The sequence below is a fragment of the Nuphar pumila genome, chromosome 2 (assembly GCF_984573655.1).
Source record: "Nuphar pumila chromosome 2, dmNupPumi1.hap1.1, whole genome shotgun sequence".
Taxonomy (NCBI): Eukaryota; Viridiplantae; Streptophyta; class Magnoliopsida; order Nymphaeales; family Nymphaeaceae; genus Nuphar; species Nuphar pumila.
In genome coordinates this window covers 99943050-99967887 of record NC_143250.1, presented here as the reverse complement: position 1 = coordinate 99967887, position 24838 = coordinate 99943050, and the positions used below count along the sequence as shown (strand labels likewise).

The window sequence follows — 24838 nt, the reverse complement described above, 5'->3', positions numbered from 1 at the left end:
CTGGGTTTGTAAATAATGTCTTTTACGCCCTCTGTGTAGGGTATTCATTTGTTGTAATAAGTAGTTATTTAGATTTTTTTTTTCTGTATTTTTTTTTTCATTTCGGCAATAAAGAATAGTTTAATTGTTTGTTTGAATACAAAATATTTTCGTTTTCTGAGTTCGATCCAGTCTCATCCACTAGTGAGAATCGGTTTTTATTATTTGATGTCTAGTTTTCATATGTTTTTTATTTAAAAATATTTTCAAAACTACAATAAATTTTAAAAAGATATTAAATTTTTAAGGTCGTTGCCGGGAAACCGATGAAATACAAGTATTTACTTTATTGCCTAGTGTTTGGGTAGATATCTTAAGAGCTTACTTTTGTGCAAGAGCCTACTTTTGTGTGCATGATTCCCTTGGTGACTATGCTGTGCAACAATGTTTGTTTAGTTCTTGTTGTTTGTTAGTTTCCTCTCTCGTCGCCATTTCCCACTGTGAAGCTGACGCTCGGTGCGAAGATGGTCGCTCTAAACCCTAGGGCCACCACCGTCTCCGGCCAACACTAGCGGCCAATTTCCGGCCACTTCCGCCGGCCGTCGAATCTGATTCATTCCCGCACCGCCACTCCAAGTAATCTCTGGTAAGTCTTCCCCTTTATTCCTCCTCCCCCCTTTTCTCACCCTCTCCCCCTTCCCTTTTCGTTACCTTAAAACCATAAATTAGTCGTCGAAATCTAGGGTTAGCATCTCCCTTTGGGTCCATCTAGATTGACTCTTAAATGGTGTTCAAAGATCCTTGCGTCGGAAGCGTCCTGGGGAGGTTAGGGTTTGGGTTGGGGTTGGGAATAGGGTTTCTCGCGGGAATAGTGTTGGTGACCGCGTCCCGTGGTGGGGTTTTGAGCAGTCTGTTGCACTATATGCTTCCTAGAAGGAGGGACGGCGAGGGCGACGTCAACACGGAAAGCTTGGTGAAGAAGCCGCGCGTCGACTGCTTGATCGCAACGGGGAACAGCAACATCAACATCCGCAGCTTGGAGGGGATGGCCTGCAACGACGGGAACCCGCCCGACATCGACGAGGATCTGCACAGCAGGCAGCTCGCCGTCTACGGGAGGGAGACGATGCGCAGGCTCGCGGCGTCCAGCATCCTCATCTCCGGGATGCAGGGCCTTGGCACCGAAGTGGGTGCGTTCTTGAACTTCTCTTATTTTTCCCTTTGCCCAAATTGTTTGTGGTTGATCTGAGTGATGTGAGACACTCAGGGTTGTATATGCCGATCGCGCTCTTCTTTTGTTTTTCTGATGCTATTTATGGAAGGTTGTGATTGTCTATGAAATTGGCCAGCTCTTGGAAAATGGATCTGCATAATTGCTCCTACATTCTCTCTGTATATTCCACGTAGTTGTATATCAAAACTTTTCGAGTTGTGGTCGATCAATTCGAATTGTGAAACATGCTTCTTAGTGTATTTCCATGATCTGCTATTTGTTTTAGACGATTGCGATTTTGTTCAAGGGAATTTTAGTCTAAAATTTCGGACTGGAATGAACCTTGCTGTTTTATAGGGATCTTTTTATGATTTTGTGGTCTTTTGTGATCTGGGAAATTATCTTACCTTTCAAATCATTGCCAGATTGCATGATGAAATGTTGCTTCTGACACTTTTTTGTTTCATGTAACTGAAAGCCTATTCCACATAATCGATACTGTTGTTTGATTCCTGAATGTGTATATTTCGTGAAAAGTGAGGTAGGAAGAATCTTAACCAGTACCTAAGGCTGTACATCTTTTGTTTTATGTGGAATATGAATTCTATAATCCACAAAAGAAAATCCTGGGGATGAGCTTTTAATTTCACTGCAGTTAATGACTTTGCTTTGCTTCTTACTAGGGCGCCTTTAAGCAGAAGAAATTTAAGAATCGGTTTGGTAGTTATCAACTTGCATGATTGTAAATCGTGCACACACACACACACACACGTGTGTGTGTGTGTGTGTGTGTGTGTTTTCTCTGTTCTCTTTCTCCTTGTGTTTATTTCAACTACACAGTTTTATATACAGTGATTGTTACTTGGTTTCTTCCTTGGTGCATCAAACAACCTTGTACTTCTGATTGTGTCTCCCTGTTCAACTTCTTGTGTTTATTTCAACCAGTGTTGTGAAAAGCGTTGAGGCGTAGAGAGGTGCTCCACCAAAAACAGAGGCGAGGCGTCAAGTGTAAGCCTCAAATTTTTTTTTGAAAACTTTTAAAAAATTATAAAAAATATCTAAAATTATAAATAAATTAAGAAATGCTTTATTGATGAAATAACAACCAATAAGAAATAAAAAATCTCAAATAAGTACTAAAAAATATGAGATTAACATATAAAAGTAACTAAAAACTGATTATATAATTGGAAAATATATGAGATTAACCAAAAAATGTTAAAATATACTAAGAAACTTATTACATAACTGAAATAACAGGAAAATATAAGAGATTAACCTACAAAAGTTAAAATATATGAGATTATTCTAAAAAAATATGAGATTGACATATAAAAGTAACTAAAAAAATGATTACATAACTGGAAAATATATGAGATTAACTAATAAAAGAAAAAATATACTAAGAAACCGTTTACATAACTGGAAAATATATGAGATTAACCTACAAAAGTTGAAATATATGAGATTATTCTAAAAAATATGAGATTAACATATAAAAGTAACTAAAAAATTGATTACATAACTGGAAAATATATGAGATTAACCAATAAAATTTAAAATATACTAAGAAACTGATTACATAACTGAAATAACTGGAAAATATATGAGATTAACCTACAAAAGTTAAAATATATGAGATTATTCTAAAAAATATGAGATTAACATATAAAAGTAACTAAAAACTGATTACATAACTGGAAAATATATGAGATTAACCAACAAAAGTTAAAATATACTAAGAAATTGATTACATAACTGAAATAACTGAAAAATATATGAGATTAACCTACAAAAGTTAAAATATATGAGATTATTCTAAAAAATATGAGATTAACATATAAAAGTAACTAAAAACTGATTACATAACTGGAAAATATATGAGATTAACCAACAAAAGTTAAAATATACTAAGAAATTGATTACATAACTGAAATAACTGAAAAATATATGAGATTAACCTACAAAAGTTAAAATATATGAGATTATTCTAAAAAATATGAGATTAACATATAAAAGTAACTAAAAAACTGATTACATAACTGAAAAATATATGAAATTAACCAACAAAAGTTAAAATATATTAAGAAACTAATTACATGACTGAAATAACTGAAAAATATAAGAGATTAACCAACAAAAGTTAAAATATAGTAATATACTAAGAAACTTATTACATAACTGAAATAACTGGAAAATATATGAGATTAACCTACAAAAATATTTTTGATTATGTCTCAAAAGTCTTGTTGTAAAAAAAAATAAATTTTTTGCGCCTCAGGGTTGCGCCTTGAGGCACAGAGGGCCGCGCCTCAAGGCGAAGCGTGCCTTTTGCGCCTCAAGGCGCATTTTTGATAACACTGATTTCAACTATACAGTTTTATATACAGTAATTGTTATATGGTTTCTTGGTTGGTGCAGCAAATAACCTTGTGATCGTGCCTCTCTGTTCTCCTTCTCTAGGTGTTTATTTCAACAATAGTCTATTTACAGTGATTCTGATTTAGCCTCTTGGTTGGTGCAGCAAAGAACCTTATACTTGCTGGTGTGAAGTCTGTCACTTTGCACGATGAAGGATCAGTTGAGCTGTGGGATTTATCTAGCAACTTTCTGTTCTCCGAGGAAGATATTGGCAAGAATCGTGCATTGGCCTCTGTGCAGAAGTTACAGGAGCTAAATAGTGCTGTAGTTATATATACTTTGACATCACAGATCTCCAAAAATCAGCTATCTTGTTTTCAGGCAATTTCCATCATCCCTTGCAAAAGCTAAATTTCTCTTTCTTTCCTCCTTACTCTATGCTTCTTTCTCTTTTTATTTTTTAGGTTCTTGTGTTCTTTAATTGTTTATTGTGAATTTTGGGTCTGATGCCACATAAGATATGCTTATTTCGATATTCTGGGTGAAATTTTTATGCTTGTAACGTTCATTAAGTGCGTGCACACGTGAGTGTGTGCGTGCATGCGTGCTATTTTTGCAGTTTTATGGTTTATATAGCAATATATATGGAGGTTTGTAGAGTTTTGGAATGTATTTCAACATGTGAATTGTGATTGTATGGAGAGACCTTGAATAAGGGACCTTGAGTTAGAGATTTATTTTCTCCCTTGTCGAGAATTTGGAACTTATTTACTTCCCTTGGTGCAACTCATTTCATGTTAATCTACAGGCTATACCATATCTTGTTTTTTTGTCACTTTAGCTTTATTTTATGGATTTGAATGGTTGACAGTACATCACGGCATATGTTTGTTAGTTTGGTCAGTGTTCTATTGTAAAATTAATTGAATTCGGCTTGACATTGAACAACGATAACAATGCATCATGTTTTGGTATGTGATTGCTTGCTTTTAATAACATTGGGTACTAGTAGGGGTGGGCAACCGGCAGCCCGATGGGCCAAGCCGACCCAGCCCGCCATGGGCCAGGTTTGGGCCATGATTTTAGGCCTGCACCCATTAGGTACCAGGCTGAAACCTGGCCCGTTATATACGTGGGCTAGGCTCGGGCCGGTCCGCGGGCTACCGGGCCGGCCTGATGGGCCTAAGTTATTTATTAAATTTTTTAATAATATAAATTTTTAAAAAAATAACTATTACATAGTAACTTGGATAACTTTTATTATTTACCTAATTAGTTGCATGGGAACTTACTATTTTTTTAATTATTATTATTTACCTAATTAATTACATTAATTAGGAATTAGTTGCATGGGAACTTGCTATTCTGTCATTAACCCATAATTTCAGTCAAGCATTTATGTATTTTAAGATTAGGCCAGGCCATACCCGACCCACTTCACATTGGCCCGATGGGCCAATAGGCCGGGCCATGGACTTCTCTTCAAACCCGAGCCCATTAAGAACCAGGCCAAAACCTGGCCCGTTAGTAAACAGGACCCAGTTGGCCTAATCCATTAGTGGGCCGGGCTAGCTCGATGCCCACCCCTAGGTGCTAGAGGAATAAGCAGTTGGTACTTTTGAGCTGGTTTCAATTAAGTGTAATAAATTGGGCTTTTATTATGTTATGGTGTAATTTTCACGTATAATATTATTCTTATTTATTACTTGTATTAAAGGTAAAACAATAAAGTATTTCTAGAGGTCATTAGATTCCTTTATATACTAAAGTAGGATATCTCTAGTGAAGCAACCTTTTGGACTCCTTTCCACCCACTTGTGTGGTTTGCCTTCTTATATCCCTCCTTTGCATCAATAAAGAACCAAGCCTCTTGCAAGTGAAGCATAAAACCCAGAGTTGTCAGTCGAGGAAGCGTGAGCGGGAAGCGATAAGGGAAGCGAAAGCGCGGGACGACTTAGAAGTGAATTAGGAAGCGTCTCAGAAGTGACTTAGGAAGCGAACCAGAAGTGACATAGGAAGCAAAGAAGGAGGCGACCTAGGATTTGAGTGGGAAGCGAATAAGGATCGAAAGGGAAGCGAAAATGTAATTATATATTTTTATTTTATAAAAAACAAGATTTATGTTTTGGGATGAAGGCGTAGTTGTTGTTGTTGTAAAAAATAAGATTTATGTCATCGTTCACAAAATAAAACATATATCTAAGATAATAAATAATATAAGTTGCAATTATCTAACAAATGCATTCTATTGCAACTTTCAATTATTTAAAAAATAATACATCAAGAGAAGATCATAATTCACATTCCTGTTGCAACAATTTAACAAATGCATGCAAGCACTAAATAATGCATTAATAAAACTAATAAATTTGATTAAAAAACGTACATTTTTCAACGAAAGAATCAAATGACTTGATTGTTGTAAATCTTGTGATCTCTGTAACATAGAAAATGAGAAATCAATAAACTCAAAGATTACATAGAGATATGGTTAAACTTTTAAGCTATAAAGTCCTACATTGTAAATTATAAGCTATAAAGTTCAAAATTGTAAAGTGTAAACTTAAAATTAACATAATCCACTACTTCACTTTATCATGCAAGCTTCAAAATAAAAAGTACATATCAAACCAACAAAATATTACAAGACCGTGACAAAAAAAGTAACATAAAAGTTTCTAAGTTGGACTACTCTAATTACATCATCAAAAGAATAATTAAGAATTCAAGAGTTCATTTCATTGTCAACAATCAATAATATGTCATCTTTCTCTTCCCCTTCAGGTCAGCAATAGATCGAAAACTTTCTTCATCATCACGTCCTCCTTGTCTTCCACGACCATGCCTTCTGCTTCTTTCTTCATTTCTTATAATGAATATGTTAAAAAATTAAAATATTCAAAAACCTTAATTTAAAATATAAAAAATACATATATAGAAGAAAGTAAACAAAAACACATGATCAAGATCAATATACCTTGCCTAAGTCTTCTGCTAAAAGAACGATCAATCCGGCCTTGAGGAACTGATGGTCGCTCTTGTATATCTGCACTAGTTCTACTAGCTCTGTTGGATTGATTTGTATCCTCTTTAACTTCATTTGTACGTATGATTATTGGAGGCAATGAAACTCTTGGTTGTGCATCTTTGGGTTTGGATTTGAAAATATTGCTTGATTGTTGTGCACTATTATCTAAATCTCTCTAATGCATGTCTTCTAATCTTAACATATTTTCTTCTACAATAGGAAGTTCTAGATTGATATCCCATTTTCCACTAAGTCCTTTGTAGCGATTGTTGCACCTTTTTATAACAAGAATATAAAATATGAATGCTAATAAATAATCAATGATAGAAAAAGAGAAAAAGAAAATGTCAAAACAAAAGTACAACACTTTAATTATACCTGTCAATCAATCGAAGATTGGAATGAATATATACCAAGGTATCAACACGATCTTCATTGAGCCTATTTCGTTTAACATTGTGAATATAACTATAGGTGCTCCACACTCTTTCAGCAGAAGATGTGTTAATAGGTTGAGATAAAACCTTAATGGTTAACGCTCTCGACTCATGTGTATCACTACCATAAAAACGCTACCAATTAACCTATAAAGTGTAGAGAGCTCTTCATTTTCAGCAGATATAACTTTAAGCGCGAGCATTACACCATCTAAGATATCATTATCCTTTTCTGAAGGAAAAAATGTTTAACTATAACAAAAAAATGCAAATGAAATAATAAAATAATTAAATCATTAAACTTTATTAAATTGATAGAATAAAATTTTTACCAGGAGAAACTAATTTGACTCTTCCTGCTGGGATCTTGAGATACTCTGACTCGTAATATTTTGGAGTAAGCATGTGCGCTAGACTATGGAGAGGCACATTCATTCTATCCCATCTATTTGAGACAATCTTATGAATCTTTTCATACAAATCTAGTTGTCCTTTTAGATTGTCTTTGATTTCCCTCAACATGTTGTCCATGCCTTCATACACTTCACCAATTATAGGGCCTTCTTGATCACAAAATTTAATCATCTTATATATGGGTTTTGTAATCAATAATGCTAAATGAATATAATCCCAATATTCTTCATCAAGAACATTTGTTTATGTTGTAACAACTCTTTTTTTCAGTCTCATCAGTGCATGATTGCTTCCATTCGCTCCATCTATCTGAAATGACTGTGAGCCTAAAGCTCTCCTTCACATCAAGCAAGCGCTTTAAAGTAGTATAATGTGAAGCAAACCTTATTTTTGCAATATTTATTAGCTCTAATTTTTCATTGCTTCTAAGATTGCTAGTGCTTTTGAATGATTTGTTATATACTTCACAATTTCTTTACTCTGCAAATATGTTTCTCTCAACCAATGAAACTCATGTGCCAAATCCTTGAAGATCAAATTAAGTGTGTGCACAACACAAGGTTACCAAAAAATATACTTATACATTTGTTTTAATTCTTCACCTGCTAACTTGCAATTTGCTGCATTGTCTGTAATCACTTACACTACATTAGAAGGCCCCACAAGTTTAAATCCCGTCTTCCAAAACTCGACAATATTTGCAGCTGACTGTTGTACATTAGAAAAATCGCTTGCATATAAGAACATCGAGCCAAAACAATTTGATGCAAGTATATTTATCAAGTGTTTATTCTTGATATTTGTCCAACCGTCTGAGACAATGAAAACTCCAAACTCCTCAAACTTTTCTCGAAATTCATTTAACTCCCTGTAAACACACTCTTTCTCACTGTCAAGCAACGTTGTTCGCGTTTTTTCATGGAGGTTTATATCCAGGCACTTTACTAACTGCAAATATCATATCTTCCCAATAAGGTGATCAAAGCACATTGAAAGGTCCATTTGCATAAAAAACCTGATAATTTTATAATCTACATCATCTCTTTCTACCTTTTTAAAGGTATCACGAATATCAACTATGTTTCGGCTTCCACTAGAGGATGCAGTCCTACTAATAAGCTTCGGTTTATCAATTCTTGATCTCTTCAATTCAAATGCACTTAATGAAAGCTCCACTCGCCGAACTTGCCTCTTAATTTTTCTTGCCAATTCTGTATTTGTTGCAACTACAAGACAAAAGACAATCCCAACACTTTGTCCCTTTAGAGCTCCCATGAGATGTGCAAAAAACTCGAGTATATGACCCATGATAAATATTTTTGCAGTGCCTGCACATAAAAACCTGAGTTCCACCTTGCTTTCCTTGCCCACTCTTCTTTTGTTTCAATACATGGTGCCATAACACTGTTGTTTTATGCATGCTAGGTGGTTCATCATCTTGGTCATCTTCAGAACAGTAGTCATCCAAGTCATATTCTTCTTCATCTTTCTCATCAAAACAATTTTCTTTTATGTCCTCAAACAGATATGAACAATTAGAAAACTCCTTGCCCTTTCTTGCATTGTCATTTCCAACACCACTAGACGATTCATGCTTCAAATTGCAAAAAGAATCATCATCGTCATCATAATTATCATGATCGTAGTTTGTGATGGTTATTAACGAAGCAAAGAACAAGCAAATATACCTGCATCATAAAAGTATAGGAATCAACCTAAAACACTTTAAATAAGCGTCATGCAAGGAGGTGAAAGATCTATCATCTATGATTCTATAATATACTATGATGAAGCAAACAAAATTTTAAAAAAGAAAAAGAAAAAAAGAAAGGAAGTTCTTTCAAAAGTTTGCATTTATGAAAAATGTTAAAGAAAAAGAAAGACAAAAGTTTGCATTGGGTGGTTCATAGTTTCATACTTCATAGTAAGTGAATATAGAAGCTTAGAAACTTAGTCAATAATTCGACAACACGTAGAGCCAATTCTATATTTCAAAGAATTCTGATCGTCTCTGGTTACAAATGTTAAGCAATATGATAATATTTTGAGCAAATTCGGAGATCCTTGTGAGTTGTGACAATCGATGGGTCAGAAAGCCATCGCTGCACCATCTCCACAAATTTCAAGGGCAAACAAGGTGCAATCACATTACTCACTTATAGTGTGCCACCACACCTGGCCGCCTGCTATCTCTGGGAACCAGTGTGTCAACTGTGAAGCTTAATAGAAGATGGAGGGCAGATCAGGTGCAACGACATACTAAAATGTGCAATGTATACACTTTATTTGCCGACACCAATTTCTAGCTTTGCCAGAACCAAGAAAAAAAGCTTGATTTGACCTCTGACTTTTTTTTGATCTCAGGGCACCTTCTGTTCTTTCCTTCTAGAATCACTTTCTCAGGTTCCTTGAGAAAGTGATTCTAAAATCACTAAAATCTCAGGAGCAGCCGAATATGAGATTTCACTTTTCAGTCACCTGCGATTTCAATTCTCACGGGTTGCCTTGTGATTTCAAATCATTCTGATTCTAAATCACACCCATGAATGTTTCACGGGTCTGTTGCAATGGCTAGTAAAGGAAAAAATAGGTAACACTGTTTTTTCAAGTGACTGAGATAGCAGGGCTGCAGGGGGAGGGGTGGAGAGGGAGGAGTTCACGACGAGCTCCACTAGGAACAATGCAACTGAACGGTGGATGGGGAAAAAAATCAGACGTGACTGGGAGAGAAGATGCACAGATGCACGCTCACAATCATGAACGGTGAATTTGCATCTCGTGGGCAAGATGGACAGAAGATAGGAGAGAAGAGATGGAGGGAAAAGGGATACGCGTACCTGAATATCCTTATCACCGGATGGTGGAGGTCGTCGGACGTCGGAAAAGGTCGCCGGAAGTTCTGAAGGTCGCCGGTCGATGGCCAAAATCCTAAGAGAGAGAGGGAGGAAGAGAGACTCAGAAGAGGCATGAAAAAAACCCTAAAGCCCTCTTCTAAGTTTTGTTTTCACGAGTTTTTTAAAATTCTCATTTGCCCTTAATAAAAAAACTCTTTCTTTTAAAATAAAAGGGTAAAATAGTAAAATAGGTTCCGCGTACCCCATTAAAGGGGTACGTGTACCCCTTTAAAGGGCTACACGCTTCTTGATATAAGAGTGTGCTTCCCTGTGCATTTTGGAAGCGTCGCGTTTCGGGCTTCCGAAGCGCGTATCAGGGACTTCCCCTCAGGCATAGGCGCTTCCGGTAACTCTGATAAAACCCGGCACTCAATAATAATTTTTTTAGGGTTCCAACAGTATTATCTATATAATAAGTGAACAATCATGCTGTGGATAGTCAACTGCATCATTCAGAATTAGTCCTTATCATTTTGATCAAGTCAATGATTATTGATATACGTGTTTAAGTTACTGCCAAGAATTTTCCTTTTTTTATCTTAATGATGATATTTGGCCTTTATCAATTTTGTGGATCTATAGCATTATCATACTATTTGTGGACTTGAACATTTAATTGTATCTTCACACAATATCATCTGGGCTCTTGTGTTTGTAGCTTCTCTGCCTTTTTCCCTTTGTCATGCATAGAAATACATGAGATGAGAAAGTATATTCAGATGTTCTTAGTGATTCCATGGCTATCTTTTTGCTGCACGGTTACTTGGATGTTAGTTGTGGCTGAAAATCCACAATGTGGTTTTCATGATCATTTTACTCTAGCCGCATGAAATACTTGTATATTCACATGATATACGTAAGATTCCTTTTTCCTTTGAGAACTGTATCTTCAAATATATTATTTTCTTCTTCGAACACATTGAAAGGTATGCCATTTGCATAAAAAAACCTGATAATTTTATAATCTACATCATCTCTTTCTACCTTTTTAAAGGTATCACGAATATCAACTGTGTTTCAGCTTCCACTAGAAGATGTAGTCCTAATAATAAGCTTCGGTTTATCAATTCTTGATCTCTTAAATTCAAATGCACTTAATGAAAGCTCCACTCATCGAACTTGCCTCTTAATTTTTCTTGCCAATTCTGTATTTGTTGCCACTACAGGACAAAAGACAATCCCAACACTTTGTCCCTTTGGAGCTTCCATGAGATTTGCAAAAAACTCAAGTATATGACCCATGATAAATATTTTTGCAGTGAAAAACCTGAGTTCCACCTTGCTTTCCTTGCCCACTCTTCTTTTGTTTCAATACATGGCGCCATAACACTGTTGTTTTATGCATGCTAGGTAGTTCATCATTTAGGTCATTTTCAGAATAGTAGTCATTCAAGTCATATTCTTCTTCATCTTTCTCATCAAAACAATTTTCTTTTTTGTCCTCAAACTGAATACCCTTTGCCCTTTCTTGCATTGTCATTCCCAACACCACTAGACGATTCATGCTCTAAATTACAAAAAAAATCATTATCGTCATCATAATTGTCGTGATCGTAGTTTGTGATGGTAATTAGTGAAGCAAAAAATAAGCAAATATACCTGCATTATAAAAGCGTAGGAATCATTTTAGAACACTTTAAAAAAGCTATTATTAACAACAAAGGGTGGAGAGTGAAAAACACAAATCATTACTCTCATAATTTACCAATTACTAAAACAAAAAAAATAAACTTCATTCAAGGAGGTGAAAGATCTATGATTCTATAATATACTATAATGAAGCAGACAAAATAAAAAAAAAGAAAAAAAAGAAAGGAAGTTCTTTCAAAAGTTTGCATTTATGAAAAAATGTTAAAGAAAGACAACATAACAACGAAGAAAGACAAAATTCATATTGGCCGAATGTTTCTAGCAATAATGATATTTATTTAAAATTTTAAACAACTAGCTGCAGCATACTAGTTGCCCCCACTCTTCTGATTGAGTAAATGAGCCGAGCCTGGGTGTGCCCAGGCTCGATATATCAAAGAATTCATGCTTAATAGGGATGATAAGCTCAATCATGCTCGGTATACATTTTGTATAATATGTTTTTATATTATAACTTATATAGTTTTATAATATGAATTCAAGAATTTTCCTATAATATGTTTTTTATATATTATAACTTATAATTATCTCTTTTGTTTCTTTTATCATGCTCGGTATACACTTGATAAACATGTAAGTTCAGAATTCACATAAAAAACAAAAGAAAAAAAAAAACTCCTCTTAAAATTGCAACTTCTTGAACAATGATGCTAAACCATTATGACAGAAAACAGTAAACACCAAATCCAAGTTGAATGCATTATCAATGAAAACTTTTAAAAGGTAAAAACGACTATACATGTAATTTCTGTCCATAAAAACACATGAAGTTAGGGAATTCGTGTTGATCATATCTGCCATAGGTTTGACTGTGTCCATGAAGTGATATGGCATGTTTGCTGTCCATGTTATGAGATGCACTTGCAAATTGAAGTGTTTGTGTGAGGTAGGATTTGGGTTTTTTCGATGATTAGAGACTTTAGAGTTTAGACACATCAAAATATGATTTTTGGTTGTCACTATGTGAAACAACCACATATTCCAATACGTGCTCTTGTTTCTGTTACACTCTTTCCTTAAAGAATTCAATTACCATACGCAAGCAACCAACCCAACACCATAAATAACCTGCTTAACCTTCTACCCATCTCATCCATTCCAGCAAAAAAAGAGAAACACAAAGCCATGATGAGCCTTGTCCCCCTCTTCATCACCCTCATCTCACTCTCCCCTCTCACCCATGGAGCCAACTTTGAGATAAGGAACCAATGCCCCTACACCCTTTGGGCTGCTGTCGTTCCCGATGGTGGCCGCCAGCTCAACCCCAGCTAGTCTTGGACCATTGGCGTCAGCTCCGACACCACTATGGCACACATATGGGGCCACACCGGTTGCAACTTCGACGGAAGGGGCCGGGGCAGCTGCCATACAGGAGACTGTGGTGGACTGTTGGCTTGCCAAGCCTTTGGCCAGCCACCAAACACACTGGCTGAGTATGCACTCAACCAATTCAACAACCTTGACTTCTTTGACATATCCCTTGTGGATGGATTCAACATCCCCATGGCATTCAACCCTGAAAGCAACAACTGTAGGGGAATCACCTGCAATGCCGATATCAACAGCCAGTGTCCCAATGAGTTGCGCGTGCCCGGCGGGTGCAACAACCCCTGCACTACCCAACTACTCCCATTTTTTCAAGGATAGGTGCCGTGATGCTTACAGCTATCCAAAGGATGATAAAAGTAGCTATCCAAAAATCATGTGTAAAGGGGTTGCAGTCATGCGAGAGAGCGTGAGAGAAGAGATGGAGAGAATCGAGATAGAGAGAGTGAGAGGAGAGCGTACCTGAACACATTCATCGCCGAACGTCGGTGGAGGAGGTCACCGGAATTTTTGGAGGTCGCCGAAAGTCGGTGGCCAAAACTCTCTCTCTCTCTCTCTCTCTCTCTTGAGGAGTCGGATGATAGGTGAAAAGCAAAACCCTAAGCCCCTTTCGGTTTTGTGTTTTTCACGGGTTTTGTACAATGTCCATTTTGCTCCCTTATTAAGAAAATGTTTCCTTAATTTTTTTTTTGTTTTTCACATGTTATTTTTTTTTAAAAAGGGCAAACTCGTCATGTTTTATGCATCCCCCTTTAAACGGGGACACACTTCCTAAATTGAACATGCACTTCCCCACGCCTTTCGGAAGCGCCACGTTTCGCGCTTCCGAAGCGAGTCTCGGGGAAGCGCGTTTCCCCTAGTCCATAGGTGTTTCCGGTAACTGTGGTTCTGACTTTGAGTCCTGAAAGATGCATGACTTTTTCTCCAGGGTCTTTATCCACCAAGCTGTATGCAGCCACCACACCACAACATATCCGAGAGAGGCTGCATAATTTTCTTTCAAATCAACCAGAAGACGAGACACAAATTATGGAAATAATGATCTTATCAGTTTTAACCTATGTCACTTGGGTACGGGTGCACATGCGGGGACAGGTACGGAGGGTACGACATGGCTATATATATTAAATATCACATAAATACACTGAATATAATCTAAATATATATGCTATATCTAAAATATATATTATATACTGAAAATATAAAGTTATAAACTGAAAATATAATTATAAACTATAAATTGAATACAAACTTGTATGTAAGGAGGGTAAAATGGTGTGACCAGGTGTCGATGCGTGTCGACACAGGTACGGAGGGCAAAATGGAGTGTCTATGTGACAGGTTTTAACTAGGGCCTTGAAAAGTTCTTGAAAGCTGTTTCAAATTCAAAACAAGTGGATATTTCTCAGCCTTTCACACATAAGAAATCTGCTGTCCATGAAAATACCGCTGCTTTTAAGATTATCTTGAGTTGTTGATCCAATTATTGAGATCAGCCAAGCCAACGCCCTTGCATGAGGGGAGGCCTCCAGTCCCCATCTTCGGGAAGACAGGCATGCCAAGTTCCAAGCCTGCATGATAGCATGATTTAACCATTCCAAAGAATCCTCCATGTCTAATTTTAATTCAGATAGAAGAGACATGATTGAAGTATCCCCTAAGTCTGAATCATAAGGATGTTCATAGCATTTGAAGAACTATGGTGTGATCAACAATCAGTAACCTTTCAACTCTCTATATTCCAATGTTAACTAGTGCCAGAAACATGGATGGCAAAGAGCGTTAATCAGCCCAAGGGCCGACCAAAAAGCAATGTTATTACCCTTGCCTGAATTAGCTTCAATACTCTTTCTGAAGGATGGAAAACCTTGAGCTGACATTTCTAAATCCTTGGCCTATTAGCACATCTATATATGGATGCCAATTCTAAGGCCAATCTTGCAACTAATACTTTGGTTTTTAATAGCTTATCCCACCAGTTATCTTCTTGATACACCCTTTTTTGCAATAATTGGTTGTTCAATAGACCCTTTTTTTTCTCCTTTTTTCACTGGTAGCCCCCTAACTCCATTATTTAACTTGTTTTGTGCAAAACAAGTGAGAACTTACTGCCCTGCTGCATCAAATTCTGAAACAACATTGATGTTCTTTCTCCATTCACTTGTTGAATTTAATGACATCATAGAGAATGTGGCTAAATCGAGATCAATTAAAGTGATCCTTCCCATTTGTGATAAGTAATGAGTAGGTCAATTCTGAAGCTCTTGTGGCCTGATCTTCCATTTCTGCGGGAGTAACTCCTTACCGGAACCAAACTGAATGAATTTTTCAGTGTATTTCTGCAGTATGTTACCAAGATCACATTTGAAAATACACTGCTTCTATTTTATCTGCTCTGCCATGTTAAACAGTAGCAGTCCTCATTTGGGCTCACGCACTGCTAGCCCAGACAACTCTGGAAAAATCTTTAACAAAAGCCAATACCTTCAAAGCTGCTTACTATGTGCAGTTCCAAACAGAAATATTTCATCATTGAACAACTAAGTGAGACAGAGGTGATATGCCATGTGCTAAAAGCCCCTGAAATGAAAACTGCTATCCACTTCATTGTTCAACAAGAGAGCAATAAAGATAATGAATCTCTTCTCAAAGCCCCCAATCAGGTCTAAAATATTCCTTAACCTTTCTGTGAAGTGAAACAATGACAATTACTTTGGAGTAAATTTCATTATATTAGGCCTCCACTTATACCATACACCATTCCCAGCATGCGGAGAACATGAAACAACCACCTGATTGTGCAGAAGGCTTCCTCCATGGCTACCTTTAAAATGAAATCTTCATCCATGGGTGCCTTGGTGGAGTAAATGACTTTTATTTTCCGTTATGGCAGATTCTTGAATTTTCCCTCCTAGAAATAAATTTTGTTTGAGTGGAGATGTTACATTGCTGATCACTTCTTCAAGTCTTTGTGTTAGGATCTTTAAGGGTATCTTGTAGACTGATCGAAGCAATAATTTTTTCTGTGCTGATTTTCTTTTGAATAAATAAATGAGGTTTTATTTTTATTGATTTCTTTTAGAATCTTTTCATTTGCATGTTGTTCGTCCATCATTCACGTCATCTACTTTGCTTTCATCCCAAATGAAATGAGAGAACTGAACTGGAAACCTGTTAGGATCAAGAGCTTTATCAGCAGTTAAATGTTACATTTCTGAGTTTAATTCTCTTTTAGAAAATGGTGCCTCAAGCATGGTAGCCTTAGCAGTCAATAAATGCTAAATGACAACCCTTCCAAGTGACGATCATCTGCTGTATCCTTTCCAAACTATGTGTTGAAGTATAGATACAATTTATTATGTAGATACCTTGAAACCTTCTTCCTCCAATGACAGTGGATTGCTGTGACTGATGCATATCCTTTCTGATGATGTTAAGTGGAAGAATTTGGTGTTTTGGTCCTCATTTTCTTCATCCAAGATATTCAAGAAGTTGGTTCAATTGGATTTCGTCTCATTTACCATTCTTTGATGTCTACTTTCTGTTGGATCTTTTCCTTCAAAGCTCCCCAGCTGTTCCTGCAATTTCATTTCCCATAATCAGATATTAGTTGATTTCTCCTAGCATTCAAACTTAGCCCACTCTTTGGTTCTCCCTCCCATGTACCAACTCTTTCTCGTGATTCTAAATGTTGCACAACTATCTTCTTGGTTTCCCTACCACCAGTTAACACCCAAAGTCCTCTAAGGACATGTGTCTTCCAATTTTGCATCTGAATAGTCGTTACCAGACACAAGCTCCTCCCATTCTTAAGAGGTGACACCGTGAAGCGGTTCCAGCTGAAGAGCTTTTAGGGCCCTCACACCCCTATCTCTAGCCACCACTTCAACTAATGCATCGCCGTGTGCCTGACTAGAAAATCATTGGGATCCTAGCCCATGAGAACTACAGTCAAGCCATGTACGGTGTGTGTAAAAAGCCAAGATGATTTACAGCTCCATTCCCTCCTTCACTTCAGCTTCAGGTCGACAAAGGAGGATTGCATTGAATAAGGGTCACCTTTCTTTTTTGAAGTAGCCAAAACCGGAAGAGGGAATATCTTTTGATCAACCGTTTTCGTCCAACCAAAAGGCAGTGAGATTTCTAGCATATTGATAAATGTATGAAGTTTCTTCAAGCATGGTGTAGAATGATTATTTGATCTATATAATTGTGGCCCCTCACCAACCAACTAGTTCATGTTCCTCAATATTTTAGTATGTCTTCTATTTCTTTATTAATATCTGTTTCACATCTTACAAGGTAAGATTGTGTTGAAGTCCCCACTCACATCAAGGGAGATTATAAGAACTGGTCACTAAACCATATACATCCATCATTGTAAAAGGTTTGCCCCTACGCCAGAAGAAGTGCATATTGACAGAAAATTCTCTGACCAGTAAACATCTACCTTCTCAATGTTCTCATCCTTTCTTCCATGGTACTAGGTTCCTTTGAAACTAACCTCTTTCATGCCTTCTCTCTTACTCCAGTGCTAGGGGGCCAAGCTCAACTCATTCTTGAAGTGCAAACTGCACTCTGTCAACATAAGTGGGCAACTCCCCTTAAATGGTTTGAAAGCCTACTATTCTCCCTCCAAATAGGATTAATTAATAATGGCTCTCCCTCAACATAGAATTGCTCAATCTATTGTGAATTATCTCGATTTTCATTTCAGACACAATGAAAATATCAAACCCCTAACACTGGACATTTGATAACTGATGATCATGGGCATTGAGCCCTCTATTATTCCAAGCTTCAATCTTCATGTCAGTGAATTCATTTCCTCCTTTGTAAAAGTGATTTCCATTCCCTCCTTTACAAGGTGTTCATCTGGAAATAGATTGCGTATAAGATCCACAACCCTAGATAGGCCACTGTTCTTCTTGCTTTTTAACTTTGCAATCTCCTTGGCCATCATCTTTTTTCCTGTGCGATCAGTTGAAATTCCATCTTTGTTATGATCTCTCGGCTAACAGATAAACCCAACATCTTCACCACCCTGAATAACATCCAAAGTAGACAGGCCTCATCTTTATTTGTCTCTAGTGCTTAGTCTGTGAAGAGAGGAGGAAAGGATCACACTTTTGACATCATCAAAGTCAAAGGGGGAAAGTGCACAATTTTGACATCATCAAAGTCAAAGATTTTGGGATCTCCATCGCATATCATATGATGCCTGACTGGGCTGATGAGGGTAAGTGATTTGCAGAGAGGGGAGATGAACCTTAAAATATTCATCTTGCAAATGGCAAGGCTTCTCACTATGGATGCAACGATCTCCTTTGCGACAAGTGATCTGGCAATCACGAACACCAAAATGCAAGAATAAAAAGGCAGGAATCCACCAAGCAATGGTAAACCATGCCTCCAATTCTGTAGAGGCCAAATATGTCAACATATAGTCCTTGCTTTGCTCACTCGGACCACTGCAAGTTCATTGTTACATTTTCATATCCTTAATTTTGTAGCCAAATGTCACATCGATTCACTTATTTTTGAGTCATTTTGTTTGATCATTGAAATTGAGTTTTGATCCTTGGAGTAAGGGGTTGAACTTCCGAAAAATACTCCATCTTTACTCTGATATTATATTCTGTAATATTGAAAACTCCATACAAGTAGTTGCATCCTTGCATCCGTCTTCATATAACATGGAGTCAGCATCCCTCTTTTTTTTAAATTTCCTCCTCAAGTAATCTTTAAATTGCTTATAAAAGCGTGGTGGCTTGCCCACACAAGATGTTCCTATAGTTTTTTTCGATAATCCAAGGGAGTACACCCAGCTTCGAACCTTGAGGCAAGAGACGCCACCCAAGATGTTCCTGTAGTTGGCCATATGATGTCATGGGTTATTTGTCTCCCATAATAAATTCTTAATCCCTATGGTTTGCAGCTCATTCGTGCTTACAACTAGATTGGAACATGATCCTATAGAACAAAAAAACACACATTTTTATATATTCTTATTATGCCTGCGGAATGATCCCTCATCATTCACATTTTTTAATGCAATTAAACTTCATTTTTTCCTCAAAAGAAAAGTCTTAACATAAAAAGATATTGTACTCTTACCAAAGACAAGGATAGGCATTTAAGGCAATAGTCATGTCAAAGTTAATGTAAACTTGTATGTGTATAGTGTAGCTGAATGTCAAGTTGCACAAGTAGAAAAAACCTGTTGAGATAGATATCTGTGCTTACCCACAGAATCTGTATGCACAACCTTGTTCACAGAATATTTTGAGTGGTGTTTTTTCAGGTTCACAATGATTAAGAACGTACATACTCAAGAAAGATGACACAGTTAGATATCTTTGCAGAGTTAACAGCTTCATACTTTTTTTATTATTAAGATGTTCCAGGAAAATTATGCAACAGTTCATATGACTGATTATCCTGTTCAAATTTTGGAAATAATACATGTTAGACACTGAAAAACGCAGGAAAAGATAAATACTGAATTTTGATAAGAGTTTCTCATATTAAAAATCTAGTATGTGTGTGTATATTCCCGCTTTGAAAAGTTTGGTTATGGATTCCAAGTTTTCACATGTTCATGCAGGTTGTACACTGTTTGTGCATACTTTATAACAATCAGAGCAAGTAATTTCATTGTAAAAGTGCCAATGACCTATTTTTACACCTTAACAGTATTTCCTTGCTTTTTGTGTCATAAAAGAATTTTATGGATCTACTTATGTGCGTCTTCGTTCTTGTCAGCTCTGAATTTTGACTGTTTGATTCTTGTGCATTTTCAATCTTGCAACAATTGTCAGAATATGGCTTTCTCTGCTTGCACTTTGGTTCTTTTTTATGGCCAACTTCTTTTTGTTTAGAGGGGCTTTATATGTTTACTTCATAATAGTTCTTGAATGTCAAACCTTGTCGTTTCTTTAGATGCAGATCTGTATCATGTGTAACAGCACTCATGTCATTTTTCTTTCTTCATTGCAGGCTGTAGTTTTCACTAATATCAGCCTAGATAAAGCAATTGAATTTGATGATTATTGTCATAACCATCAGCCTCCAATAGCTTTTATCAGATCTGAAGTCCGAGGCTTGTTTGGAAGCATATTTTGTGACTTTGGTCCTGAATTTACTGTTTTAGATGTTGATGGTGAGGAACCACACACAGGCATCATTGCTTCCATCAGCAATGATAATCCTTCACTTGTTTCATTTGTTGATGATGAGCGGCTTGAGTTCCAAGACGGAGATCTGGTTGTATTTTCTGAAGTCAAGGGTATGACTGAGCTGAATGATGGGAAACCTAGAAAGATTAAAAGCACAAGACCATTTTCCTTTCTCCTCGAAGAAGACACAACAAAGTTTGGTGAATATGAGAAAGGTGGCATAGTAACCCAGGTTAAGCAGCCTAAGAACTTAAATTTCAAACCTCTAAGGGTTGCCCTCAATGATCCTGGCTATTTTCTTCTTAGTGACTTTGCAAAGTCCTTCCGTTCACCTCTGCTGCATTTGGCATTTCAAGCTCTTGACAAGTTCATCTCCAAGTTTGGACGCTTCCCTGTTGCTGGATCAGATGAGGATGTTCACTGGCTGATAGCCATGGTTACTTTAATGAATGAGGAGTTGGCGGGTGATGCTAAACTAGGAGAAATTGATAAGAAGGTTCTTCAACATTTTGCTAATGGTTCAAGGGCAGTGCTTAGTCCTATGGCTGCTATGTTTGGTGGAATTGTTGGACAAGAGGTTGTGAAAGCTTGCACTGGAAAGTTTCATCCTCTTTTCCAGGTAAGGTTTCATAATGAATTATTCAAGGAAATTGAAAGTTTGGTTTGTCTGTTGTCTCTGCACTTTGTTTATCTTATCTAAGCCTTTGTTTATCTTATCTCTTGTATCTGACGGGTTTGGTGGACTTTTGTCAGTTTTTTTACTTTGACTCTTTAGAGTCTCTCCCTGCTGAACCACTGGAGCCTGCTGATTTGATGCCACTAAATAGCCGTTATGATCCACAAATATCAGTCTTTGGTTCCAAGCTGCAGAGACGACTTGAGGAAGCCAAAGTGTTCATGGTTGGAGCCGGTGCACTGGGATGTGAGTTTTTGAAAAATTTAGGCCTGATGGGGGTCTCCTGTGGTACCCAAGGCAAGCTTGTTATTACAGATGATGATGTTATTGAGAAGAGTAATCTCAGCAGGCAGTTTCTATTTAGAGATTGGAACATTGGCCAAGCAAAATCTACTGTTGCTGCAGCAGCAGCTGTATTGATCAACCCTTCCCTTCGAATAGAAGCTCTGCAAAACCGTGCTAATCCTGAAACTGAGAATGTGTTTGATGATGCATTTTGGGAGAGTTTAGATGTTGTTATCAATGCATTGGATAATGTGAATGCGAGACTTTATATTGATACTAGGTGCCTATATTATCAGAAGCCACTTTTGGAGTCGGGAACTCTGGGAACCAAGTGTAATACTCAGATGGTAATCCCTCATCTCACAGAGAACTATGGGGCTTCTAGGGATCCTCCTGAGAAACAAGCACCTATGTGCACAGTGCACTCCTTCCCACACAACATTGATCACTGCCTAACCTGGGCTAGATCTGAGTTTGAAGGTTTGCTTGAGAAAACACCAATTGAAGTAAACTCCTTCCTATCCAACCCAACCGAATACAAGGCTGCTATGAGATCAGCAGGGGACGCTCAGGCTAGGGAACTTTTAGAGCGTGTTATTGAATGTCTCAGTGCTGAACGTTGTGAAACATTCCAAGACTGTGTTGCTTGGTCACGGCTGAAGTAATTACATTTCTTCTCTTTTATTTTGTGCTTGAAGTAGTTGTTTCATCTGTTCTCCTCGGGCTCATTGGTAAACTTTTGCAGGTTTGAGGACTACTTTTCAAATCGTGTGAAGCAGCTGACTTTCACTTTTCCAGAAGATGCTGCCACTAGTACTGGGGCTCCATTCTGGTCTGCTCCTAAGCGGTTCCCTAAACCATTGGAGTTTTCAGTTGAGGACCTTGACCATCGTCACTTCATCATGGCTGCCTCCATCCTACGAGCTGAAACATTTGGGATAAATGTACCAGGTTGGTCTAAAAAGCCTGATAGCATTGAGTTGGCTGAAGCAATCAAGAGAGTAATAGTCCCTGAATTCGAGCCCAAGAAGGGCGTGAAAATTGTGACTGATGATAAAGCTACCACTCTCACCACAGTCTCCATTGACGATGATGCTGTTATTGATGCTCTAATACAGAAACTGGAAGAGCATGCTTCTGTGCTGCCACCTGGGTTCAGAATGAACCCCATACAGTTTGAAAAGGTTTTGAACTGCTCTACTACAACTCAACCATATCTTTTTCCTTCTTGTCTCTATCCTGGTTTCATCATGTAGTTCTTTGCAGGATGATGATACAAATTACCATATAGACATGATCTCGGGTCTTGCTAACATGCGTGCAAGAAACTATGGCATCCCTGAAGTTGACAAGCTGAAGGCCAAGTTCATAGCAGGGAGAATCATCCCAGCAATTGCTACAACAACTGCAATGGCTACAGGGTTGGTGTGCTTGGAGTTGTACAAGGCATTGGGTGGAGGTCATAAACTAGATGATTACAGGAATACGTTCGCTAACTTGGCACTGCCCCTGTTTACCATGGCCGAGCCGGTTCCACCCAAGGTGATTAAACATCAGGATCTGAGCTGGACTGTGTGGGACCGTTGGATAATAAGGGAGAACCTGACCTTGAGGGAATTACTGCAATGGTTCCAAGCCAAAGGACTGACTGCCTACAGTATTTCATGTGGGCAGAGCCTGCTCTACAACAGCATATTTCCCAGGCACAGAGAGCGGATGGATCGGAGGGTCGTGGATTTGGCTAGGGAGATTGCTAAGTTGGAGGTTCCACCCAACCGTTGTCGTTTTGATATCGTGGTGGCTTGTGAGGATGAGGAAGAAAATGACATTGACATCCCATTGGTTTCCATATACTTCAGGTAAACAAGAATGAGAGTACAAGAGCACCGTGTGTGGAAAGAGGAAAAGAAACGGTTAGTTCCCTTTCAATTGAATTACATTTTACATTGTCACGTTTTGTGATGATATTGAGATGTTAACTGGATGCTTTTGCTATTTCCTTTCTCAAGGGGATTAAATGGGAGTACAAAGAGGTCCACCATGTGTGGCAAGAGAGAAAAAAAAATAAAACGCTTAGCTTTCTTTCAATTGGATTATGTTTTACTATTATCACGTCTTATGATGATATTTAGATGTTAACCAAATGCTTTTAGTATATCCTTTATGAAGGGGACCAAGTGTTGGCTTCTCTTCGTTTCCTTGGCCTTGTAGCCATGGTTTTGCATGCATGCATGTATATGTCTATGCTGCCTTACACTGGTGTTCATACCGGACATTGATGAAATCCATGGTGTTCGTCACCCACCTCCTACAGTGACAGTCTTGAAAGGGTAGAGTGGCTTCTATTAAAGTCATTTGGTCGGTCTCAAAATGGATTTTTCTTGGAGACGGATTCTTGTGTCTCTGTGGCTTTAATACACCTGAGCTGTTATGCATGCGACTAGGGCTGGGAATCAGATGAGCCGCTCGTGGCTTGGCCCATGTTCAGCTAGTAAAGAACTCATTTGAACTCGTGAATTAGGCTTGACAAGCTCGAGCTTGAACAACCAATGTTTATCTCGGCTTGTTTATTAATAATAAATACTTTTACATATATTTTATATTATAGAATTAAGATGGTTGAAGTGTTTGTCTTGCCTGCAATAAGTTTAGAGTTAAAATCCTATTGCTTACAAGTTTGAAACAGTTTATTTTTTAAATGAGCTAGTTTGGGCATGGCTTTGTAGGTATAAGATTTAAATTCTACTCTTTTCAAATTAAAAAAAACATATTTCTTTTTGTAAAGGAGCTTGTTCGTGCTCAGTTTGGTTAGCTTGGGCTTTTCATGGGTTGAAGCTCAGTTTGGCTCAATACAGGAAACAAGCCAAGCTTGACTACCCTCTGTTCCGTTCGTTCTGCTCGTTTATCAGAGCACTGTATGAAACCAACGAAAAAATGGTCCAAGTTATTTTCATGCTGTTACTGAGATAACTGAAGTACCTAAACATATGTTGGTCATTTGACATGGCGCATATGCCATTTAGAAGTTTAGTGATGCCAGTAACGTTTGCCTAGGAGACCATCACAGCCGCCTGCTCAGGCCACCTATTGAGAGTACCACACGCTATAGTTCAGTGGAAGGCTGAAAGCTGTTAAAAACCTGAGCTTGCTTCTCAGAAAGCCTTCATTTTTGAGGCGTGTAAGTTAGTGCTCCTTTCCCACTTAAATTTTATGAGAAATGTTCTTCCAAGTAGCATGAAGCTTTTCTTTTTCAATATACATTTGAATTTACATGATGTTGGTAATGCATTTCACATCAACAAATTAAGATTTTCACTGTAGAATCTACATTGGTGGCTTTTGTCAAAAGGCTTAAACATGATTTCAACAAAAGTGCGGGTTTATCTACTTTATAGTG

The 24838-nt window shown here is 37.5% G+C and overlaps 1 protein-coding gene and 1 pseudogene across 2 annotated transcripts; both read left to right on the top strand.

Annotated features, from left to right (window-relative positions):
- Positions 1-374: 374 nt before the first annotated feature.
- LOC149846370 (ubiquitin-activating enzyme E1 1-like) lies at positions 375-23585 on the top strand. 2 transcript variants are annotated; one of them, XM_089996331.1, is made up of 7 exons: positions 375-625; positions 913-1169; positions 3717-3934; positions 20302-21099; positions 21234-22102; positions 22187-22625; positions 22708-23585. In XM_089996331.1, exons 2-7 carry the CDS (start codon positions 1025-1027, stop codon positions 23302-23304), a joined length of 3066 nt encoding a protein of 1021 aa, XP_089852457.1. In that variant the 5' UTR covers positions 375-625; positions 913-1024; the 3' UTR covers positions 23305-23585. The 2 variants fall into 2 exon arrangements, with proteins under 2 accessions (XP_089852457.1, XP_089852456.1); XM_089996330.1 differs by having other exon boundaries at positions 404-625; positions 889-1169.
- Positions 13105-14446, top strand: LOC149846371 (protein P21 pseudogene; annotated as a pseudogene).
- Positions 23586-24838: the final 1253 nt, after the last annotated feature.

Excerpts from the sequence above, each read along its gene's own strand:
- LOC149846370 (XM_089996330.1), top strand. The coding sequence starts at position 902 with ATGCTTCCTAGAAGGAGGGACGGCGAGGGCGACGTCAACACGGAAAGC. Across the intron at positions 1,170-3,716 it reads GGGCCTTGGCACCGAAGTGG|CAAAGAACCTTATACTTGCT; the intron begins GTGCGTTCTTGA and ends TGGTTGGTGCAG. Across the intron at positions 21,100-21,233 it reads AGTTTCATCCTCTTTTCCAG|TTTTTTTACTTTGACTCTTT; the intron begins GTAAGGTTTCAT and ends GACTTTTGTCAG.